The 18,391-nt window shown below is 39.0% G+C and overlaps 1 protein-coding gene across 1 annotated transcript; it reads left to right on the forward strand.

Moving 5' to 3' along the window:
- Nucleotides 1–2,185: 2,185 nt before the first annotated feature.
- Nucleotides 2,186–10,535, forward strand: LOC142196671 (troponin C, slow skeletal and cardiac muscles-like). Its single transcript, XM_075266654.1, has 6 exons — nt 2,186–2,271; nt 6,039–6,069; nt 6,399–6,545; nt 6,749–6,863; nt 8,023–8,159; nt 10,435–10,535. The coding sequence occupies exons 1-6, from the start codon at nt 2,248–2,250 to the stop codon at nt 10,464–10,466; spliced, it is 486 nt and encodes a 161-aa protein (XP_075122755.1). The 5' UTR covers nt 2,186–2,247; the 3' UTR covers nt 10,467–10,535.
- Nucleotides 10,536–18,391: the final 7,856 nt, after the last annotated feature.

Raw genomic sequence — 18,391 nt, forward strand, 5'->3', positions numbered from 1 at the left:
GTTTTTTTTTTGTAAATGAACAGTTCAGATGAATATATTTTTTTGTAATATCTTATAAGAGGATAATGCGTCTATTTCTTGTCAGTTCTTTTACTGCTGGCTAAATTACTCAATGCACTGCATTATGGTTAGGCTCATGCACACAAAGTGTGATGACATGTCCAATTTTTATGTCCACAAATGCAGAGCAGCTATAAAAAAAAATAACCAGATGTTGCATGCATTTTACACAGTTGTCTCTTTCAATGTTTGTGTGCATAAGGCTTTTGAATATTCAACTAGCGGATTACAGGCCAAACCCTGACCACAACTGACAGCTGTTCGGACCCCTGCCTCCAAAAACATTCATCTCCTCATCTCCTGCCCGTTGTCCCCTAAGTTCTGATATTTTACAATAACAGCAGCAGGCGTCAGGTTGGGGGACTGTGGTGAGGAGATGAATGTTCATCCCGACCACTGTTAATGTCAGTTGTTTGTGCATGCATTAATGGGGAATTTTACTTTGGGTGTGTATGGGGGGGGGATGAAACACTAAGGATTATACTGTGGGTAGGCACATATATATTATTATAAGATGGAGACTACTAATGGATACTACCAAGCAGTATAATGCTCCTTAGTGCCCCCTGACACGCATTTTAATGCTCCTTAATGCCCCCACACACAGTATAATGCCACATTAGTGCCCACACACGCAGTTTAATATCTCCTTAGTGCTCCATGTACAGTATAATGCTCCTTAGTGCCCCCCAAACACAGTTTAATGCTCCTTAATGCCCCCCTCAAACAGTATAATGCCATGTTAGTACCCACACACATAGTGTAATATCTTCTTAGTGCTTCATGTACAGTATAATGCTTCTTAGTGCTCTCCACATAGCTTAAAGGGATTCTAGCATTAAAATGCTATTTTTTGTCCATAACACGTAGGTATTGCCTTAAAAAGGCTATTCTTCTCCTACAAGGCTATTCTTCTCCTACCTTTAGATTTCTTCTCCGCACCGCCATTCCGTTGAAATCCCGGTTTTCTTCTGTATGTAAAAGAGTTCTCTCGCAGCACTGGGAACATCCCCAATGCTGTGAGAGAAATCTCCAGCACCGCCTCTATCTTCACCTGGAATTGCCTCTCCCTACGTCTTCTTCCGGGGCTGGCTTCAAACTTCTAGGCATGTGCAGTCGGCTCTGCTGTTAGGCCGCGGGCAGAGCCGACTGCGCATGCCCGCGATAATTTTCCTAAGGCCGCTTACACAGTAAACTGGTGTAAGTGGCCATTTTCTTGTGCCTGCTTTCACAGTAAGCTGGGGTAAGTGACCAGAAGAAAATGGCCGTGGACATGCGCAGTCAGCTCTGACCGAGGCCCAATGGCAAAAATGTCCGCCTCATACAGTATAAAGCTCCTTAATACACTCTCACTAGTTAGTTACATTGACCCATCTGCTCCATTTCATCAGTAGGGAAGGTTAGATTAATCTGAAATATTTTGGGCCTTTTGTACTTCAACAGGAAGCAGTGTATAGATTAAAGCAGAGAAGAAAAAAAGGAATAGAAGTGGATTTCAGGATAGAATTTCCTGGAAAAGAACCAAAAATCATTCATAGAGTATATTACTACATTTATTAATTACACAAATGATGTCAGAAAATAAAAAAATATTTTAAAGTTTGGGTTCACTTTAATATGTATGAACATAAACCATTCTTACTGTATAGGTGAGCTCAGACAAGCCATTTTGATACTTTTTTTTTTTTTTTTTGTCAAACACAGGTAAAAAAAGAAGAAACTTTTTCTTCCCTTTACTATGCTTTCCTACAAAATGCAACATATAAAATGGCACTAGAAATTGCATCCCTATTCATGAAGGTGAACTTCAGCGTCACATACCATTCATTTAAAAATCATTAATTAAAATTCACTGATAATTAGAAATAAAAAGCAGATAGAAATATTATTCACCTTAGATTAGAGTTGGGTTTACGACACACCACTGAAAAAGGAATAAAAATCTTTGCTATCCCAGCTTCTATCTAGTATATAAATAAATGCACTTGTACATAGAAGTCTAATATTCCCAAGGGGATGGGACGGAAACTGTTAAATGATATGTGTTTGATGCTATGTTCAGGAGGGAGTGACCGGTGCGAGCACTTTAACAGTCAGTGTGTGACCTATATATAAACTCAGAACACAATTGTCATTCAAAGTACACAGTCTCACCGCTGCTGAGCTCCTTACCAAACTTCTCTCATCATGGATGATATTTACAAGGCAGCGGTATGTCATATTATTTCCACTGATCTATTTCCACTGATTTCTGCAACAATAATGAGCATTTTGATAAACACATAAGTTTCTACTAGCATATGGTGTCATGTCTGTATTGTATATTGTGTATTTATTCATAGTATATGTTTTTTTTAATACACTGAGATTACAATTACATTGCATTTGCCAGTTAGGTGTGATTTTATAATGTGTTTTTCTGCAGTTTTACTTTGCAATTCAGGTAAACCTGTTGCACTAGTATAAAAGCAAATGCCAAGCTCATCTCTACTCCAATCATAGCATGTATGCATAGAATTCTGAGAATATCAATATACAAGGTGGGCAAAATTATAATAAATGAAATAATTATTATAAAAGATATACTATCTATTATGGGAATACTATAATCATTAAATTGATATGGTTGCTGTATTTATTATGGTAATATTATATAACACTATTGCCCTTTAAATTGTAACTTGAAAATATATTATAATAGTCCATTATATACTTTGTAACACAAGGTTTACAGAACTATATGGTCCTATGTATTATAAATAAACCATCAATATCACAGTAAACATTTCATTATGTTTGAGGATGGTAAACATGCTAATGTACATGTAAATCGGTGACATTGGTAGAAAGATAAAGATTGCAAAAATAAGCAGAACAAAGTCTTTCCAGTATATCAATGACAGACTGGCATGTCATTTATTTTAGTCTTGTAGCTCATTTATTCTTTAATACTGGCCTATGTAAAGGTGAATGACAAATGAGTTCACATTGTATGCAGAGGACTATAGTGGCTGTGGCTGAAAATCCTCATACATAAACAGACAGCTAAAAGTATGCAAGGCACTCAAGCAGGGCACTGACCTTCAAATCTGTCTTTGACTGTGACTTACTTAAGACACACACGTGCGAAGAGTTCCATATACAAGCTCCACATGCAAGATAAATGTCCTACATGATCATGTTAAGAAACATTGTCATCTACTCAAACTATACAAAATTATAACAGCAACTCAGTTTGGTCCTAAATTGTCTATTGCAGTGTTAGCAGCAGTTCCATTTTGTTCTAAAGTGACTTTTTAAACAGGGACACTTTAGTAATTAGTAATACAATGTCCATACAAGGATAAATTATTTGGGCCTGGAAGTGCCACAGAAACAGAGATTGAATGGTATTTACTCTGTCTAGCATTTGGCTGCCAAAGGCTTTAGGCAGGGGTGTAACTTGAGGGGGTACAGAGGTTGCTGCTGCATCGGGACCCAGGAGTTTTAGGGGGCCCATAAGCACTGGTATCAGTATTGAGATACTGGCCCATAAGCCAAGGAGACCCACAGATTACCCTAACCACACTAAGGCTGATTAAACTCCTTAGTACCTGTAACCATCACTATCAAGAGTTTGCTCTAGGTAGGGGGCCCCAGACAAAAGATTGCATCGGGGCCCACAAGACTTTAGTTACACCACTGGCTTTAGGTATAAACACTGTAAAATACTCTATATGAGTAGGTTGTCTCAGTTATTCAGCATCACCAAGAACTTTATCACATAATGAATGCCAAAGAGTAACTGGTATTCATGGCTGTCTATATGTTCTTGCATATGTCCTGTTATATGGATGTCAAACATAATACACAATCTCAGATTCTATGCAGTATATAGTGTATAGTGGGACTTTACAATTACCTTACTATGTTTCTTCCTCATGACATTGTTAAACTACATAACAGCATATCACAGAAAGTCTGATACATGTCTCTCAGTAATGGTTCCCCCCAATCATCATCCCATTGGGGTTTGGTGTCCAGGAGTTATAGAAGCAGCCAAGCAGGCGGTGCTACACTGCTTCAGTAACATGCATAGAAGAGAATGGGGCTTATAGTAACAGTAGGCCAAGTGAGCTGTGATGTTTCTGAAGCTCTTAAGGAAAGAGTATACCCTGAATCACTACACTTCTTCCATAGACTACATTCACTTCTATAGGACCCCCAACCTAGTGGTAGACCATCCCATGACTGGCTAAGATGAAAAATACCCCTATGATGATGATATAGCGAAAAACAGTTTGTATGACTAGGACAACAAAACTCCAAGAAGCAGTTTGCTTGAATTATAGTATATCGCTTCAACATTAGAGTTCTTCTAGTCATATACTTTGATAAAAAGAACAGACTGGACAAATGATGTGTTTTTTGCAATAATTGACAAATCTGTTGTGTTAAAATATTTGCATTTTCACCAGAAGAATCAAAGAAATGCTTCATTTATCAAGTCTAAAAGAATTCTATTGTAAACTTGAGATTAGAGCAAATGAGAAAAATATATTAAACTTCAATACTAATATTCACTTATTTTAAAAGAAACAATACGGTTATATAAATAACTTATTAACATGTATTTTCTAAACGACAAGAAAAAAATATTCATGAATTGATGGACGTTCAGCGGAGAGATACATATTAATCAAACTCTAAGGCAGCAAGCAGATAAATATCTTGGTTATATATAGTAACCTAAGCTTGAACAATGCAACAGTAGGCTATCATCCATAAGCAGCTGTTTTGTCTGAGGTGTCAAGAATACAATATGCATTGTTACAGGCTTGGTCACGAATTCTAAATAGAGCACATTGCTTAAGTAATACTCTATGCTTTCCCTCTAAGGCAGACTTACAAGTTCTGCTATGTAAATGAGGCCCACGTGTGCACAGCTTATCCTGTTAAGATACTTTCTGTAGTATGAGAGGGTTAAAGAACCTGAAAATATTATTCCTTACCAATTATGATTAGGTACATACATATAATAAGAACAATAAGAATAAGAATAAATAATCCATATAGCTTTCTAAACTAATCTTAGCAAATTACAGCAAATTATATGTATCATATACGGCAGTGCATATAGATAGATAGATAGATAGATAGATAGATAGATAGATAGATAGATAGATCTTTATTATATATTATGCCGTCATTTTTTACTATGCTGTTTGACAGTACTTGTCAAGCTAAATATCATTGTAAAAGGTTACGCTGAAATATGTTGTTCATGCTAAGCATGAAATCTGTGTGTTAAGTACCTGTACCGCCATGTCTACATAAGGTAAGGCAAATGTTGAGCTAAATTTGGTTCACGTTTCAGTATGTGGAGCAGATAAAGGGCCTAAGGTTAAATACCATTGTAGCTGAGATACTTCTAACAATCAAATGTTTTATCTTTCTATTCCCTAGCCCTGAATGTCCAGGCCAGAAATAGGACACACGCAGTGAGGATTAGGTTTCTTTAAAGTAATAACAAGCATATGGCTACTTAACTTAGACAGTGCCTGTGTATTCAGGCATCTGTGTAGAAGGGTAGGACAATAAAACCAGTGCCATGCAGCTGATATTTCTTATCTGACATGGGATGACACATGGGACTCACATTTCACTTTTAAATGCCATTGTTATCATCAATTGTCTCCTAAACAGCAACAGGTCAGAGTATGGCTAAAGACCACAGAGCTATTTCCAAATGTGCTTCACTCTATTAGGGTCTTCAAGTGCTCAAGCAGGCACTCATAGGCAAAATGGAGACTGTATGGGATATTTGTAAATTCAGTTTGGAGTGCTTAAAATATGGTGTTTTATAACGTATTCAATAACCAGTAATGCCAACAGTCACCTCGATATGTACAGTATGCTAAAGGACAATTATCACAATAAAGCTGCTTTTTATTTGTTTTATTATATTTATGTAACATTATTTGCATATTCTGTTCTAGGTTGAACAGCTAACAGAAGAACAGAAAAATGGTAACTTCTTACTTTGTATATCTTGGACATTATAATTAGAAAACACACACTAAGCATTTTCATCTATGAATTTTTCCTGGCTCATACAAAATCTAGACAATTTTGGAGTGCTGGTTGAGTGAAAATGAAGCAATATTTATTCACATTTCAAGTCTTGCTTGAGTCGTATGACCATTTCTAGTCTCCGTATATGGAGCTTTGAGGTTTCATCCCAATCATTGGAGGTGACACCAGTAAGGTGGACACATTACATTATATAATAATTGCTCAGTACAATATCAATACATATCAATAAAGAAATTAACATAACACAATGATGTTTTCTCCAGAGTTCAGAGCAGCTTTTGACATTTTCGTACAAGATGCAGAAGATGGATGTATCAGCACAAAAGAACTTGGAAAAGTCATGAGAATGCTTGGCCAGAGTCCAACCCCTGAGGAGCTGCAAGAGATGATAGATGAGGTGGATGAAGATGGTGAGTCTTATACTATGTTGGATTACATACTCATTCAATATAACCTTGTAAATTATTAAATCTTTACTTTTGATATGTAGATACACTATATATTTGTGATAGTATATATTATATGTTACAATAAATAATGTATGTTGTCCATATAGTGACAAAGGGTACTTGCTTTTGTAAATGTATTTTATTTTGTATTTTTCATGCAACAGGAAGTGGTACTGTTGATTTTGATGAGTTCTTGGTTATGATGGTCCGATGTATGAAAGATGACAGCAAAGGAAAATCAGAAGAGGAATTAGCAGATCTTTTCCGAATGTTTGACAAGTAAGTGATAACTAGAGATGAGCGAGTACTGTTCGGATCAGCCGATCCGAACAGCACGCTCGCATAGAAATGAATGGACGTAGCCGGGACGCGGGGGGTTAAGCGGCCGGCTGACGTCAAAGCGGAAGTACCAGGTGCATCCATTCATTTCTATGGAGCGTGCTGTTCGGATCGGCTGATCCGAACAGTACTCGCTCATCTCTAGTGACAACAAGTAAGAGATTTATACATTTGATGAATTAAAATACCATGGTAGTATATTTGTCCTTGGGTACAAAGGCCTAAATCATGTCCAAGTTGCAATGTTAACTTTAGATGACAGTTTAGCCTGCCATCTTTTTTTTGTATCTTGATATCTAGCCTTATTTTCTGCTGTAAAAGTACATTACACACAATATAAATATGGAAGTCAATTTAAAGGGGTTGTTCAGGATCTGAAAGTAATTGATACTGATGATCTACCTAGTGTATAGGCCATCAGTATCATATCAGCTAGGGCCAGACACCCATAACCCATCCTAATCATTTGTTTCAGCCGTCATAAACAGCCCTGCTCTCATTCAAGGCACTACCGATACTTGGACCAAAAGCTACAGACATTTTACAAAGCGTCTTACACTGTATCAGTGTCTCATGGAACTGCAGCCCTACTCCCATTCACTTGAATAGGAGCAGGGCTGTTTCTGACCATATACCTAGTAATACCTAAAGAAAATATCAGTAATACCTGAAGCAGATGAACAGGAAGGTGTCCGAGTGTCAGACGCCAACCCATCTGATATTGATGACCTATTCTGTTGCTAGTTCTTCAGTATCAATTACCTTCAGATTAGAAAACAAGACTGAATACTGTTTCTTGAGAAGTGACTTCTTGTCTGTTGGTCACATGCCATGCTGCAGCTCAGTCCCATTCAATTTAATGGGTTAAAGATGTAGCATTGCCCTGTCGGAAATGGACATGATGTCCCTTTTTGCACAAGTGGATCACATAGTAGTATAGGTAGCAGCTGATTTTATTAGGGTAAAAGTAGGAATACGTAAAATTATTTCAACCATGTGTAAATGAATACAAACATATTTGCATACATTGCAAACAATTATTATGATTTATTATATTTCTGTAATAGCACAAAAATTGTTATCCACATTTCCTTCACAGAAATGCTGATGGATATATAGACCTTGAAGAGTTAAAGACCATGTTAGAAGCAACGGGTGAAACCATCACTGAAGATGACATTGAGGAACTTATGCGAGACGGGGATAAAAATAACGATGATAGAATTGATTATGATGGTGGGTATCCTGTGAATGGTTATTATACAGTTTTTTTAAGGTTTACAACCTCGATTTAACAAGTAACTGTTAATTTAGTATATAACTGCTAGTATGGATTTAGAAATAATGGCATGATATTTTTTGTTTGTTCTTTTACTGAAATGTGGGGGTCCCACAAGAAAGTACTGTATAGGTGTAACATCTTTGCCTGTTTGGGTCTCTGTGCTGTGGCGCAGGAGGCGGGCTCATTTTGATTCTTTGCTTAGAGTTTTTCTTTGCTTTGTGTGAATACTGCTCTATTACCTCTCCTCGACAACTGAATTTCCACATAACCCATCTCCTGCACCTTGTTTCTCTCTTATCATCAAATGGTTAATTTTAGTCTGGCCTGTGTGATTGACAGCCTTTCTACCAATCAAGCCTAGGGCAGATCATTAACTTCCTATATACAAGCCCACACAGCCAGGCTGGCTATTAAGACTCTGTCCTTAGACTTTGTCCCTGCTAAGCTCCTCTGTCTGCTACTATTATATTACTGACCTCTGGCTTCCCTTTTGATCATTCTCTTGTATTTTGATTCTGTACTGCGTTGCTCAACTGTTACTGAACCCTTTGTTAGCTGACCTCCCTTTGTTGTTGTTTGTATTGTCTGGGTTCTGTGTTGTCACCTATACAGGAAGGGCTTTTTCGACCAGTTGTCCTTTTGCCTAGTGCAGTGAGGCAAGCAGGTAGGGGCAGTAGTGGGTTCAGCTTAGGGCTCACTGTCTTGTTGTGCCCCTTCCTCCAGGGTTTTCCAGCAGCTTCTGGGGAATTGCTCCTCGAGCATTTTCCTTACAATAGGCATCCATACATGCATTGGCTTCAATACTTGGCCCAGTCATGATTATGAGTTTTCTCCACTGACATCTTTAGCTTTTCAATTGTAAGCAATACACTCAAACCCAGCTTTCCTCAGTAGTTTGGTTGTGGCTCATTTTCTACAGCATAGACATATTGTCCTATATCCGAAAATAATAGTGGCAAATAATAGTGGCGCAGAGCTAATGCCTCCAAAATAATACTGACAATTATATGGTAATCCTAAAAGTATTGATAATCATAACGTCTAATAAGAATGCCATACTTTTTGGATGGCGACTGGCCCGTAAGTCTCCAAGGTTGTATTGAATTTGAATCAGTAAACATTTGTGTTCTCTCTTTAATTCAGCCCTTCATGCAGCCCAGAAAGTTGAGATATGAAAAGAATTGTATGGTGGAATTTTCACATAGAGGAACAGTCCCTGTACCTTTAACATGAAAGAAAGACTTGCAAAATATTAGCTTTAAGGGTTAAATCATTTTAAAAAATGGAACTAATCAAATAAAAAAAAATTCTACTGATCTCTATTTCATTCTCAATTTCCAGTAGCAGCTGCTATGTATTGGTCCCCCACCCCTCTACTGACATCAATAGTGAAGTCCTATTTTGGTGAAGTGACTGCTGCAGCCTATCACTGGATTCAGAGGTGACCTCTTCACAAACTGCATGTGATTGTTGAGGCCAATCAGTCGAGTGCAGTTTTAGAAGCGGTCAACGCTCAGGCTCAGCCATCTCACACATACGGGACATTAGTGTTGATGTCCGCCAAGGGACTTGTACACGGTAGCCAGAGGATCGGGGAGAGGTAAACACATTTGTTTGTATTTTTTGCCCCATTTTCAGCACCTGTACAAGTTTAAAGAAATGTCTTAGACAACAGACATTGTCTACGACCACAGTGTGCAGTGAATAAAAGCAGAATTGGAATCACTTAGTTTAGATCATATTGGTATCAATGCAGTATTGTATAAAACGGTATATTGTGATGAATACCTTTCTGTTACAGACAACTTTTGTAAGAAGCCATAAAACAACATTTCACGTAATATAACGCTACGTATTCTGTATATGATTAAAATCAAGACGACTTTTTCAAGTTTACCTTGTATATTCATAATTACCATCCTTCCAAAATCAAGAAGTAATGATTTGCCATTTACACAACTAAGTTGCTAAGCAACTGTTTAGTTCTATTGTATCCGTAAGGCGTTTTGCTTCTTATGAACTGTGCACCGGAATAGGAGAAAATTGGCACACGTGTTTAAGAATGAAGGAGTGTGGGTGCAAAGAACTTAGTGGAGACGCTCAACGTTTAGTATTCTAAAAAAAACTGAGCTAAAGTTAATGTTTAGTGCATGGATAAGAAGTTTGCAGCGTGTTTGCTTCCTCCAGTCATTTCTTTATACTTATTATATTTAATGTTATGTTTTGCAGAATTCCTGGAATTTATGAAAGGAGTAGAATAAACTGAAGAAAATTTTTCAACTTTCTAATAGTTCTTTTCTGTTACCGATAATTTAATAAAAATCTAGAAAACTTATTTTCATTAGCGCATTGGTTTACTTTAACTGAGCATTGCATTATGCCTTGAAATATTGAGTCAGTTTTATTGTTAGATAACATTATCACATTTCAGTTTTTGCATACAAAGCAGGGATTTTGGGACTTATGTACAGTACTGTATTAGGGATATGTATTGCAATGCGTGATCACATAGAAATCATTGGGACCTTATTGTACCTCCATTTAAAGTGATTGCTCTGGATGCCATACTTACCGATGTATTACTTCTTAAAGTCAGTATATAAAGCTACACAGATCCTCTCTATTCATGAATGTTTACATAGCCTAACAATTAAAAAGCGCTTGACAATTTAATAATGCCTTTAATGGCCTTTATACAGTTTATTGTTCCTTTTTTTTTTTTTTTTTTGCTCCCAACCACACAATATAAATATATCACTTCCCCATCACTAGTGCGTTCCATCTGCAAAGTAAAATCAAGCTGCCCAACTATTCAGTTGCATAACAATTCATATCAATAGTTGGCAGGTTCTGCCTCTTCCCTGCCCCCACCACTACCTAACATTTCAATGTGATTGTAGTTACTCATGGTCACATTTAAAGTAGGTCACTGACCTACTTTCCATGTGACCGCTGGTAACCACAGTGACATACATAGCTACTATAGGGATTCCTATGTTATTTTAGGAGTCCCTGCAATATCTGGCATAGCAGCACTATAATATGGCTGATGATGATATACAGTATTGAGTATAAAATGGGACCTGTGAGTAAACTCATTTTTAAGATGGATGGCACATTACTGCTATTTGATATTAATGCTTAATCAATCTAATAAAATGCATCGTGCTTATAAAGTTTATAATGCAGTTTCTTAATAGTAAAATATATCCCTCAAAATTTTCCCAGCATTAATTTTTCATTATTACTATTATTTGTGCCTTGCATCTCTGTAGATACTGTATAGAAATATAATATAAATACGTTGGCCTTTGGTGCATAATAAAAGTTTCATCTGATAATATATGGAAAGAGTTGGATTCGTTATGTAATACTGATTAATATTTTTGTAGCACCCTTTCTTTTTCCTTTGTTATTTCATTCTCTCTTGCTATTCCATACACACTTCTAATTCAAGACTCTCGCTACCATCAATGGTTCAGTACATAATGTTGACATTCTTTGATATGTAAATATAAAATAATGGAAATGTAAATGTACTAGTTTTTTAGTGAATAAGAAGTTACCAGTAGCAGAATGGAAAGTGCTTTTAAACGTATAAGCATAATTGAGGTATTGTACAAATCCCACAAACATAGTGAGCATTTACAAAAGAACATCCAGACAGATACTGTGTAAGAGAAGGAATATAAACAATGTAAAATATGACTTCTTGGGATAGTATGACCGATTTAATACATATTTTTCACAAAGGTTCCTTAGTCGTTTGACAAAGGTATGCTACCATTACCTAAAGTTATTTAAAGGGAACCTGTTACATGGAAAATGTTGTTCAATCTGCAGGCAGCATGAAGAAGGAACTTAGTAAATTGACATATTGTAGTGTGAACATTCAGAAATTTGGTGTGAACATTCATTTATGCATTGAAATCTCTGCTCTTTCTCTGTTGAGAAATCTACTAGGTGGCAATATCAGTGATTGACAGATATCTCTATTTACACAGTTGTAGAGGGGAGGCTATCAGTCACTAGAAGGACAGTCTCCTTGACTTCTCATCATATAAAGAGCATAGAGTTATACTGAATGTTTTCACACAAAACTATCATCCTGTCCAGCTCATTCTGCTCTGTAACATGCTGCCTACAGGTCGGACCAGGCTACGCTAGGCTATTCTCCCCCACTACATGTACATCTATTTACATGTTAGTTTTATCATAAGGATTTAATAAAGAAGTTGTATGCTGTTCTGCCAATGGAAAAAATGTACTTATCGAGAGCTCTTCAGTCCTGCCTTTACTGTGGAGCGAAATGTTGCCCCAACTGCTGGTGTGACGACACTCACTCAACCCTAGTATTAATACGAGGGACCCTACCAGCTTAGCGACATGTGCAGGACATCCTGTGACCACATGTTACCTCTCATGGCAGGGCTTCCAACTTTTTTCAGCAGGATAATGCTTGCCCACACCCAGCAAAGGTTTTTCAGAAATATAAACACCAGATTGCACCATTTCATTGGTCTGCCAGGTCATCAGCTAATCAATCATTTATGGGACTAGCTGGCATGTCAACTGTGATAGAACACCACCCCATCCATATTTCCTTCCATCCCTGTTGCCCCCTGACTCTCCCTCCCCTTTACAAAGTTGTACACAGAAATACCAAGAAATATGAAAAGAGTTACAGGTGTCAGAATATGGTGACTTTTAGAAAAAAAAAAAAAATCTTAAGCAAAGTTTTAGATTTTTGTTAAGTGCTTAATGTAAATAAAATTATATAAATTTGGTATCCTCCAGAATTGAGCTGAAAACATAGAATACAGGTGACATGTAACTTTGGCTGCAGAGTGAACGCCATAAAAATGTGGCCCATGGGAAAGTTGTACAAATGCACTTTTTCTCCAAATCTGATTTTTTTTCCACCTTCCCGTACATTGTACAGAATAATAAATAGTACCATCATAAAGAACAATTTTTCCCACAAACATTAAACCCTCATATGGCTCTATGGATTTAAAAATAAAAAAGTTATAGGGTTTGGAATGCGTGGAGTCAAAAATGAAAAATGAAAATCAAAAAATTCCTCCAACGGAAGTAGTTAAAAAGAATACCAAGTTTAGGTAGCTTAGCAAAATCAAGTAGACATTAGTTCTTATTTATTTTGCTTACTTATATAGTGCCATCATATATACAGTGCTTTACAGAAGTATTGCCAACACTATCCCAAGTAAGGTTCACAATCTACATTTCCTATCAGTAATTATTTGAAGTGGGGGAGGAAACCCACACAAACACAGGGAGAACTTACACCTTGCAGATGTTGTCTTTGGCTGGATTCAAACCCAGGATCCAAAGCAATAGTCCCCGTCTTCGATACATGAACAGCAAATTATTTACTAGCATCTTTAAAAAAAAATGGTATCATTTTATTATAGTCTTCCTATCTACTGAACATATCCTTAAAAACATTTTAATTCGGTCTAAATCTGGTCAATGTAGTTTCATCATTTATACATTTTGCTTAATAATAATAAGAAATTAGTGTGTTTGCTGTCTTGTCTATCTAAGGGCATAATTCTAACTGTAGGCAAAAGTTCAGACTTATAACGCTCTAGTAAATCCTGGAGTCTCGTGTACTTGAGCAACACTTTTTGATCTGATGCTTGGGCTAGAACAATAGATCTGAACAGTGCATGGAACATTGTGTTTGGAGACACAAGTGCATGCAGGGAGATTAAGTTGCCAAGGCAAATATACTGTACAACAGCTAGCATGTATCGTGTATGAGTCCTATTAATTACAATAGGATTGTTGGTATTGAACAGTTGCTTTAACAATTCTACCACTCAGCATGCAACTATGTGTCTATATGCAATGTCAGATCAGGCGGGAGAGTTTGCATGTTGGGACACAGTAAGAAACTGAAATAAAAGTAAAATATGAAGCAGCTGGCAGTAAAAATATAAAATAGTAGTGTTTGATACAGTAATATATAAAGTTGGCAGAACATTTTATATATTCTGATATCTGTTAATTATAAGTTTTACATTGCAAATTGTTACATATTGTTATACATAATGACTATTTCAGAAGCTAATGTACTGCTATAAATCTAGTAAAATTCATGTTAAAAGCTGTGAACACGTTATTGCATTGTAATGAGCTAAAAACATTCACCTAATACCAGTGGCGTAACTAGGAATGGCGGGGCCCCATGGCGAACCTTTGACATGGGAGCCCCCCCCCCCCCCGGCTGACATCGAAAACCCCGACCAACGCCGAAAACCCCGCATGACCCCACCCCCCGCATTCCTACGCACACTATTACGCTCCATAGTGGCCCCTGCACACATTATTATACCCCATAGTGGCCCCTGCACACAGTATTATACCCCATAGTGGCCCCTGCACACAGTATTATATCCCATAGTGGCCCCTGCACACAGTATTATACCCCATAGTGGCCCCTGCACACATTATTATACCCCATAGTGGCCCCTGCACACATTATTATACCCCATAGTGGCCCCTGCACACAGTATTATACCCCATAGTGGCCCTTACACACAGTATTATACCCCATAGTGGCCCCTGCACACATTATTATACCCCATAGTGGCCCCTGCACACATTATTATACCCCATAGTGGCCCCTGCACACATTATTATACCCCATAGTGGCCCCTGCACACATTATTATACCCCATAGTGGCCCCTGCACACAGTATTATATCCCATAGTGGCCCCTGCACACAGTATTATACCCCATAGTGGCCCCTGCACACATTATTATACCCCATAGTGGCCCCTGCACACATTATTATACCCCATAGTGGCCCCTGCACACAGTATTATACCCCATAGTGGCCCTTACACACAGTATTATACCCCATAGTGGCCCCTGCACACATTATTATACCCCATAGTGGCCCCTGCACACATTATTATACCCCATAGTGGCCCCTGCACACATTATTATACCCCATAGTGGCCCCTGCACACATTATTATACCCCATAGTGGCCCCTGCACACAGTATTATACCCCATAGTGGCCCCTGCACACAGTATTATACCCCATAGTGGCCCCTGCACACATTATTATACCCCATAGTGGCCCCTGCACACATTATTATACCCCATAGTGGCCCCTGCACACATTATTATACCCCATAGTGGCCCCTGCACACATTATTATACCCCATAGTGGCCCCTGCACACAGTATTATACCCCATAGTGGCCCCTGCACACAGTATTATCCCCCATAGTGGCCCTGCACACAGTATTATGCCCCATTGTGGCCCCTACACACAGTATTATCCCCCATTGTGGCCCCTTCACCCACTATTATGCCCCGTTGTGGACACCCATTAACAATTATTATACTCTGGGGTCTTTTCAGACCCCAGAGTATAATAATCGGAGACCCAGGGGAAGAACAACATTAAAAAAAAAACCCACTGTAACTTACCTGTCTCCCGACTCCCCGCTGGCAGCCATCTTCAATGACGTCAGGGACGTCATGTGACCGGGAGCCTGCGTCGCGACGCATAAGGACGCAGGCCCCGATCATGTGACGTCTGAGACGTCACACAAGTAGGCCGAAGCCTGCGCGGAGCCTGGAGAGGTAAGTAACACAGTTTTTTATGTTCAGTTACCTCTCCTGCACTTCCGATCATTATACTCGGGGGTCCGAAAAGACCCCCGAGTATAATAGTGCTTGTGGGGCCCGCAGTGTCACTTACCGATCCTGGCCCCTGCCAGGATCGGTAAGTATATAGGGCCCGTTAGCGGCTGGAGTAACTCCAGCCGGTAACGGCCTATTAAAAAAAAAACAAAAAAAAAAACGCAGCAGTAGCGGCTGCCACCGGGCCCCTAATGTCTCATTTAGGCTAAGGCCATACACACCAGAAACACATTTTTGGCCATTGTGGAAAGCAGTGGGATAAAACTGTTGCATTTATACTCCCAGAAAAGTGAATTTGATTTAATTTTGTCTCATCCATACTATTACTTAAGAAAACAAAATGCAGCGTTTTGTTTTTTTTTAGAAATACAATATATTTGGACAACTACTCTTTAAAAGGGCTCTATCACTGGATTTTTGCTATTTTAAAAAGGCTATTCAAGTCCTGCTAATCGTTTGTCAAAAGACCTCCCCCCCCACGTTTTAATGAATTACCTTTTAAACGTATATGTAAATGAGCCCTTCTGTGCACCATGGGCGTTCCCGTGCCCCCTCAAGTCATACTCTGTTCACGCCCTCCTCTCTTGGTTATTCTATGTAAGTCCCTCCTCCTGCTTTCGATTCACATCCTCCAACTGTCTCTGACCTGTGATGACATCACTACTGCTCTGTGATTGGCTTGTCCATGTGATGACGTCACTACAAGGTCCTTCATCGTCTTCTAAGTAGTGATCTATACAGAGCAGGGGCTGCAGCTCCCTGTGTCTATCATAGCATAGATCTCTATGTGTACAGTAGATCTATGCTATGATAGACACAGGGAGCTGCAGCCCCTGCTCTGCATAGATCACTACTTAGAAGAAGTTAATTTAGCTCTAAAGTCTGCACATTCACAAACAACTAGAAAATGCACACAGTTCATTATGTAATTTACCTGAGACACAGAAATACCCCATACGTGGATATAAACTGCTGTTTGGGCATACTGTTGCAAGGGAGGGAATGAATGACACTGGGTTTTTGAAGAGCAGATTATGCTGGAAAAGTTTTCAGGTGCTATGTCTCATTTGTAAATCCCCTAAAGTTACAAATAGAAACTCCCCAAAAGTGACTCCATTGTGGAAACTACACCACCCAAGGAATTTAGGGGTATAGTGTGTAATTAGAGCCAGGTATAAAAGTGAAATGGACACAGAAATGGCTTCTACTCTTGTTTAATTTCATGCTTATACACACTCTTAGACACTAAAGTAAGATAATATACATTTGAGGTCAGAGAACTGAACCTGCAGGAGTCCAACCTGTACGTCCCCTACTGCTCCCCTTACTCTGGTTGCCAGGTCCAGATATTCACTACAGAACAAAGCCAATATAGACACTGTGGTACACAATAGAGGTTGCAGAGGCCGCTGTAGGGCATAATAGAGGTTACAGGGGCCACTGTGGAGCATAATAGAGGTTGCAGGGGCCGCTATGGGATGGGATATAACACACACACACATATATATATATATATATATATATATATATATATATATATATATATATATATATGGGTTGGTGCATGGAGAAGTGAGGAGTCAAAGATGTCTGTTTTGCAAACTTTACAGAGTCAAGTCACACCTGGAAGAAGTGGTCATGGCAGTCCAAAGGAAAGAGCCTGGACATGTGGGAGGACATCTCCTGTAAGTAACAAAATAACTGCACTGTATTCACTTTAATGTTACCACTAGCACCACCTGCCTCAGGCAGTAGAGAGGCTAAGTTCACCACTAGTCTAGAGGCAAGCCGGGATCATAAACAGGAGCAGGCACAGTACAAAAATCAGGAGGTAAAGGCAAGGTCAGAGGTCAAGGCAAGGGGTTAGAAACACAGGCAAACAGATGCAGGAGAAACACAAGGACAGGACAACAAGTTCACACACAAGGACACAACAGGACACAAGTTCAATTGAATAGTCAGTGGCAGTCTGGAGCCCAAGCCCTCCTTATGTAGGCTCTGGTCTGTCTCTAGGCTGAAACTGGAAGTCCCCCCTCCGGCTCAGGAGGAGACTGGCAAACCCCACCCCAACCACCACCACCACCACCACACCACACCAGTCACACCTATACTTAAGAAGCCATTCCTCGACCTGTCCTCTCCAGCCAACTATCGTACCATCTCCGAACTCTCCTCCTATCTCTCGTCCAACCTGCTCTTTGACAGACTACAGTCAGGCTCCAGACCCCGTCACTCCACTGAAACTGCCCTAACAAAAGTCACTAATGACCTTCTAACTGCCAAAGCCAAGCGTCATTACTCTGTCCTCCTCTTCCTTGACCTCTCCTCTGCCTTTGACACAGTTCACCACTCCCTCCTGTTAGAAATTCTCTCATCCCTTGGTATCTCAGACCTGGCCCTTTCCTGGATCTCCTCATATCTCACAGACCACACATTCAGCGTCTCCCACTTACACACCACCTACTCACCACACCCTCTCTCTGTAGGTGTCCCCCAGGGC

Source organism: Leptodactylus fuscus, chromosome 3, assembly GCF_031893055.1.
Source record: "Leptodactylus fuscus isolate aLepFus1 chromosome 3, aLepFus1.hap2, whole genome shotgun sequence".
NCBI classification, from domain to species: Eukaryota; Metazoa; Chordata; class Amphibia; order Anura; family Leptodactylidae; genus Leptodactylus; species Leptodactylus fuscus.

Bases quoted from the DNA above. Each gene is read 5' to 3' on its own strand.
- LOC142196671 (XM_075266654.1), top strand. From the start codon at position 2,248: ATGGATGATATTTACAAGGCAGCG. The intron at 6,070-6,398 runs GTAACTTCTTAC...TGTTTTCTCCAG, and splicing joins AACAGAAGAACAGAAAAATG to AGTTCAGAGCAGCTTTTGAC. The intron at 6,546-6,748 runs GTGAGTCTTATA...TTCATGCAACAG, and splicing joins AGATGAGGTGGATGAAGATG to GAAGTGGTACTGTTGATTTT.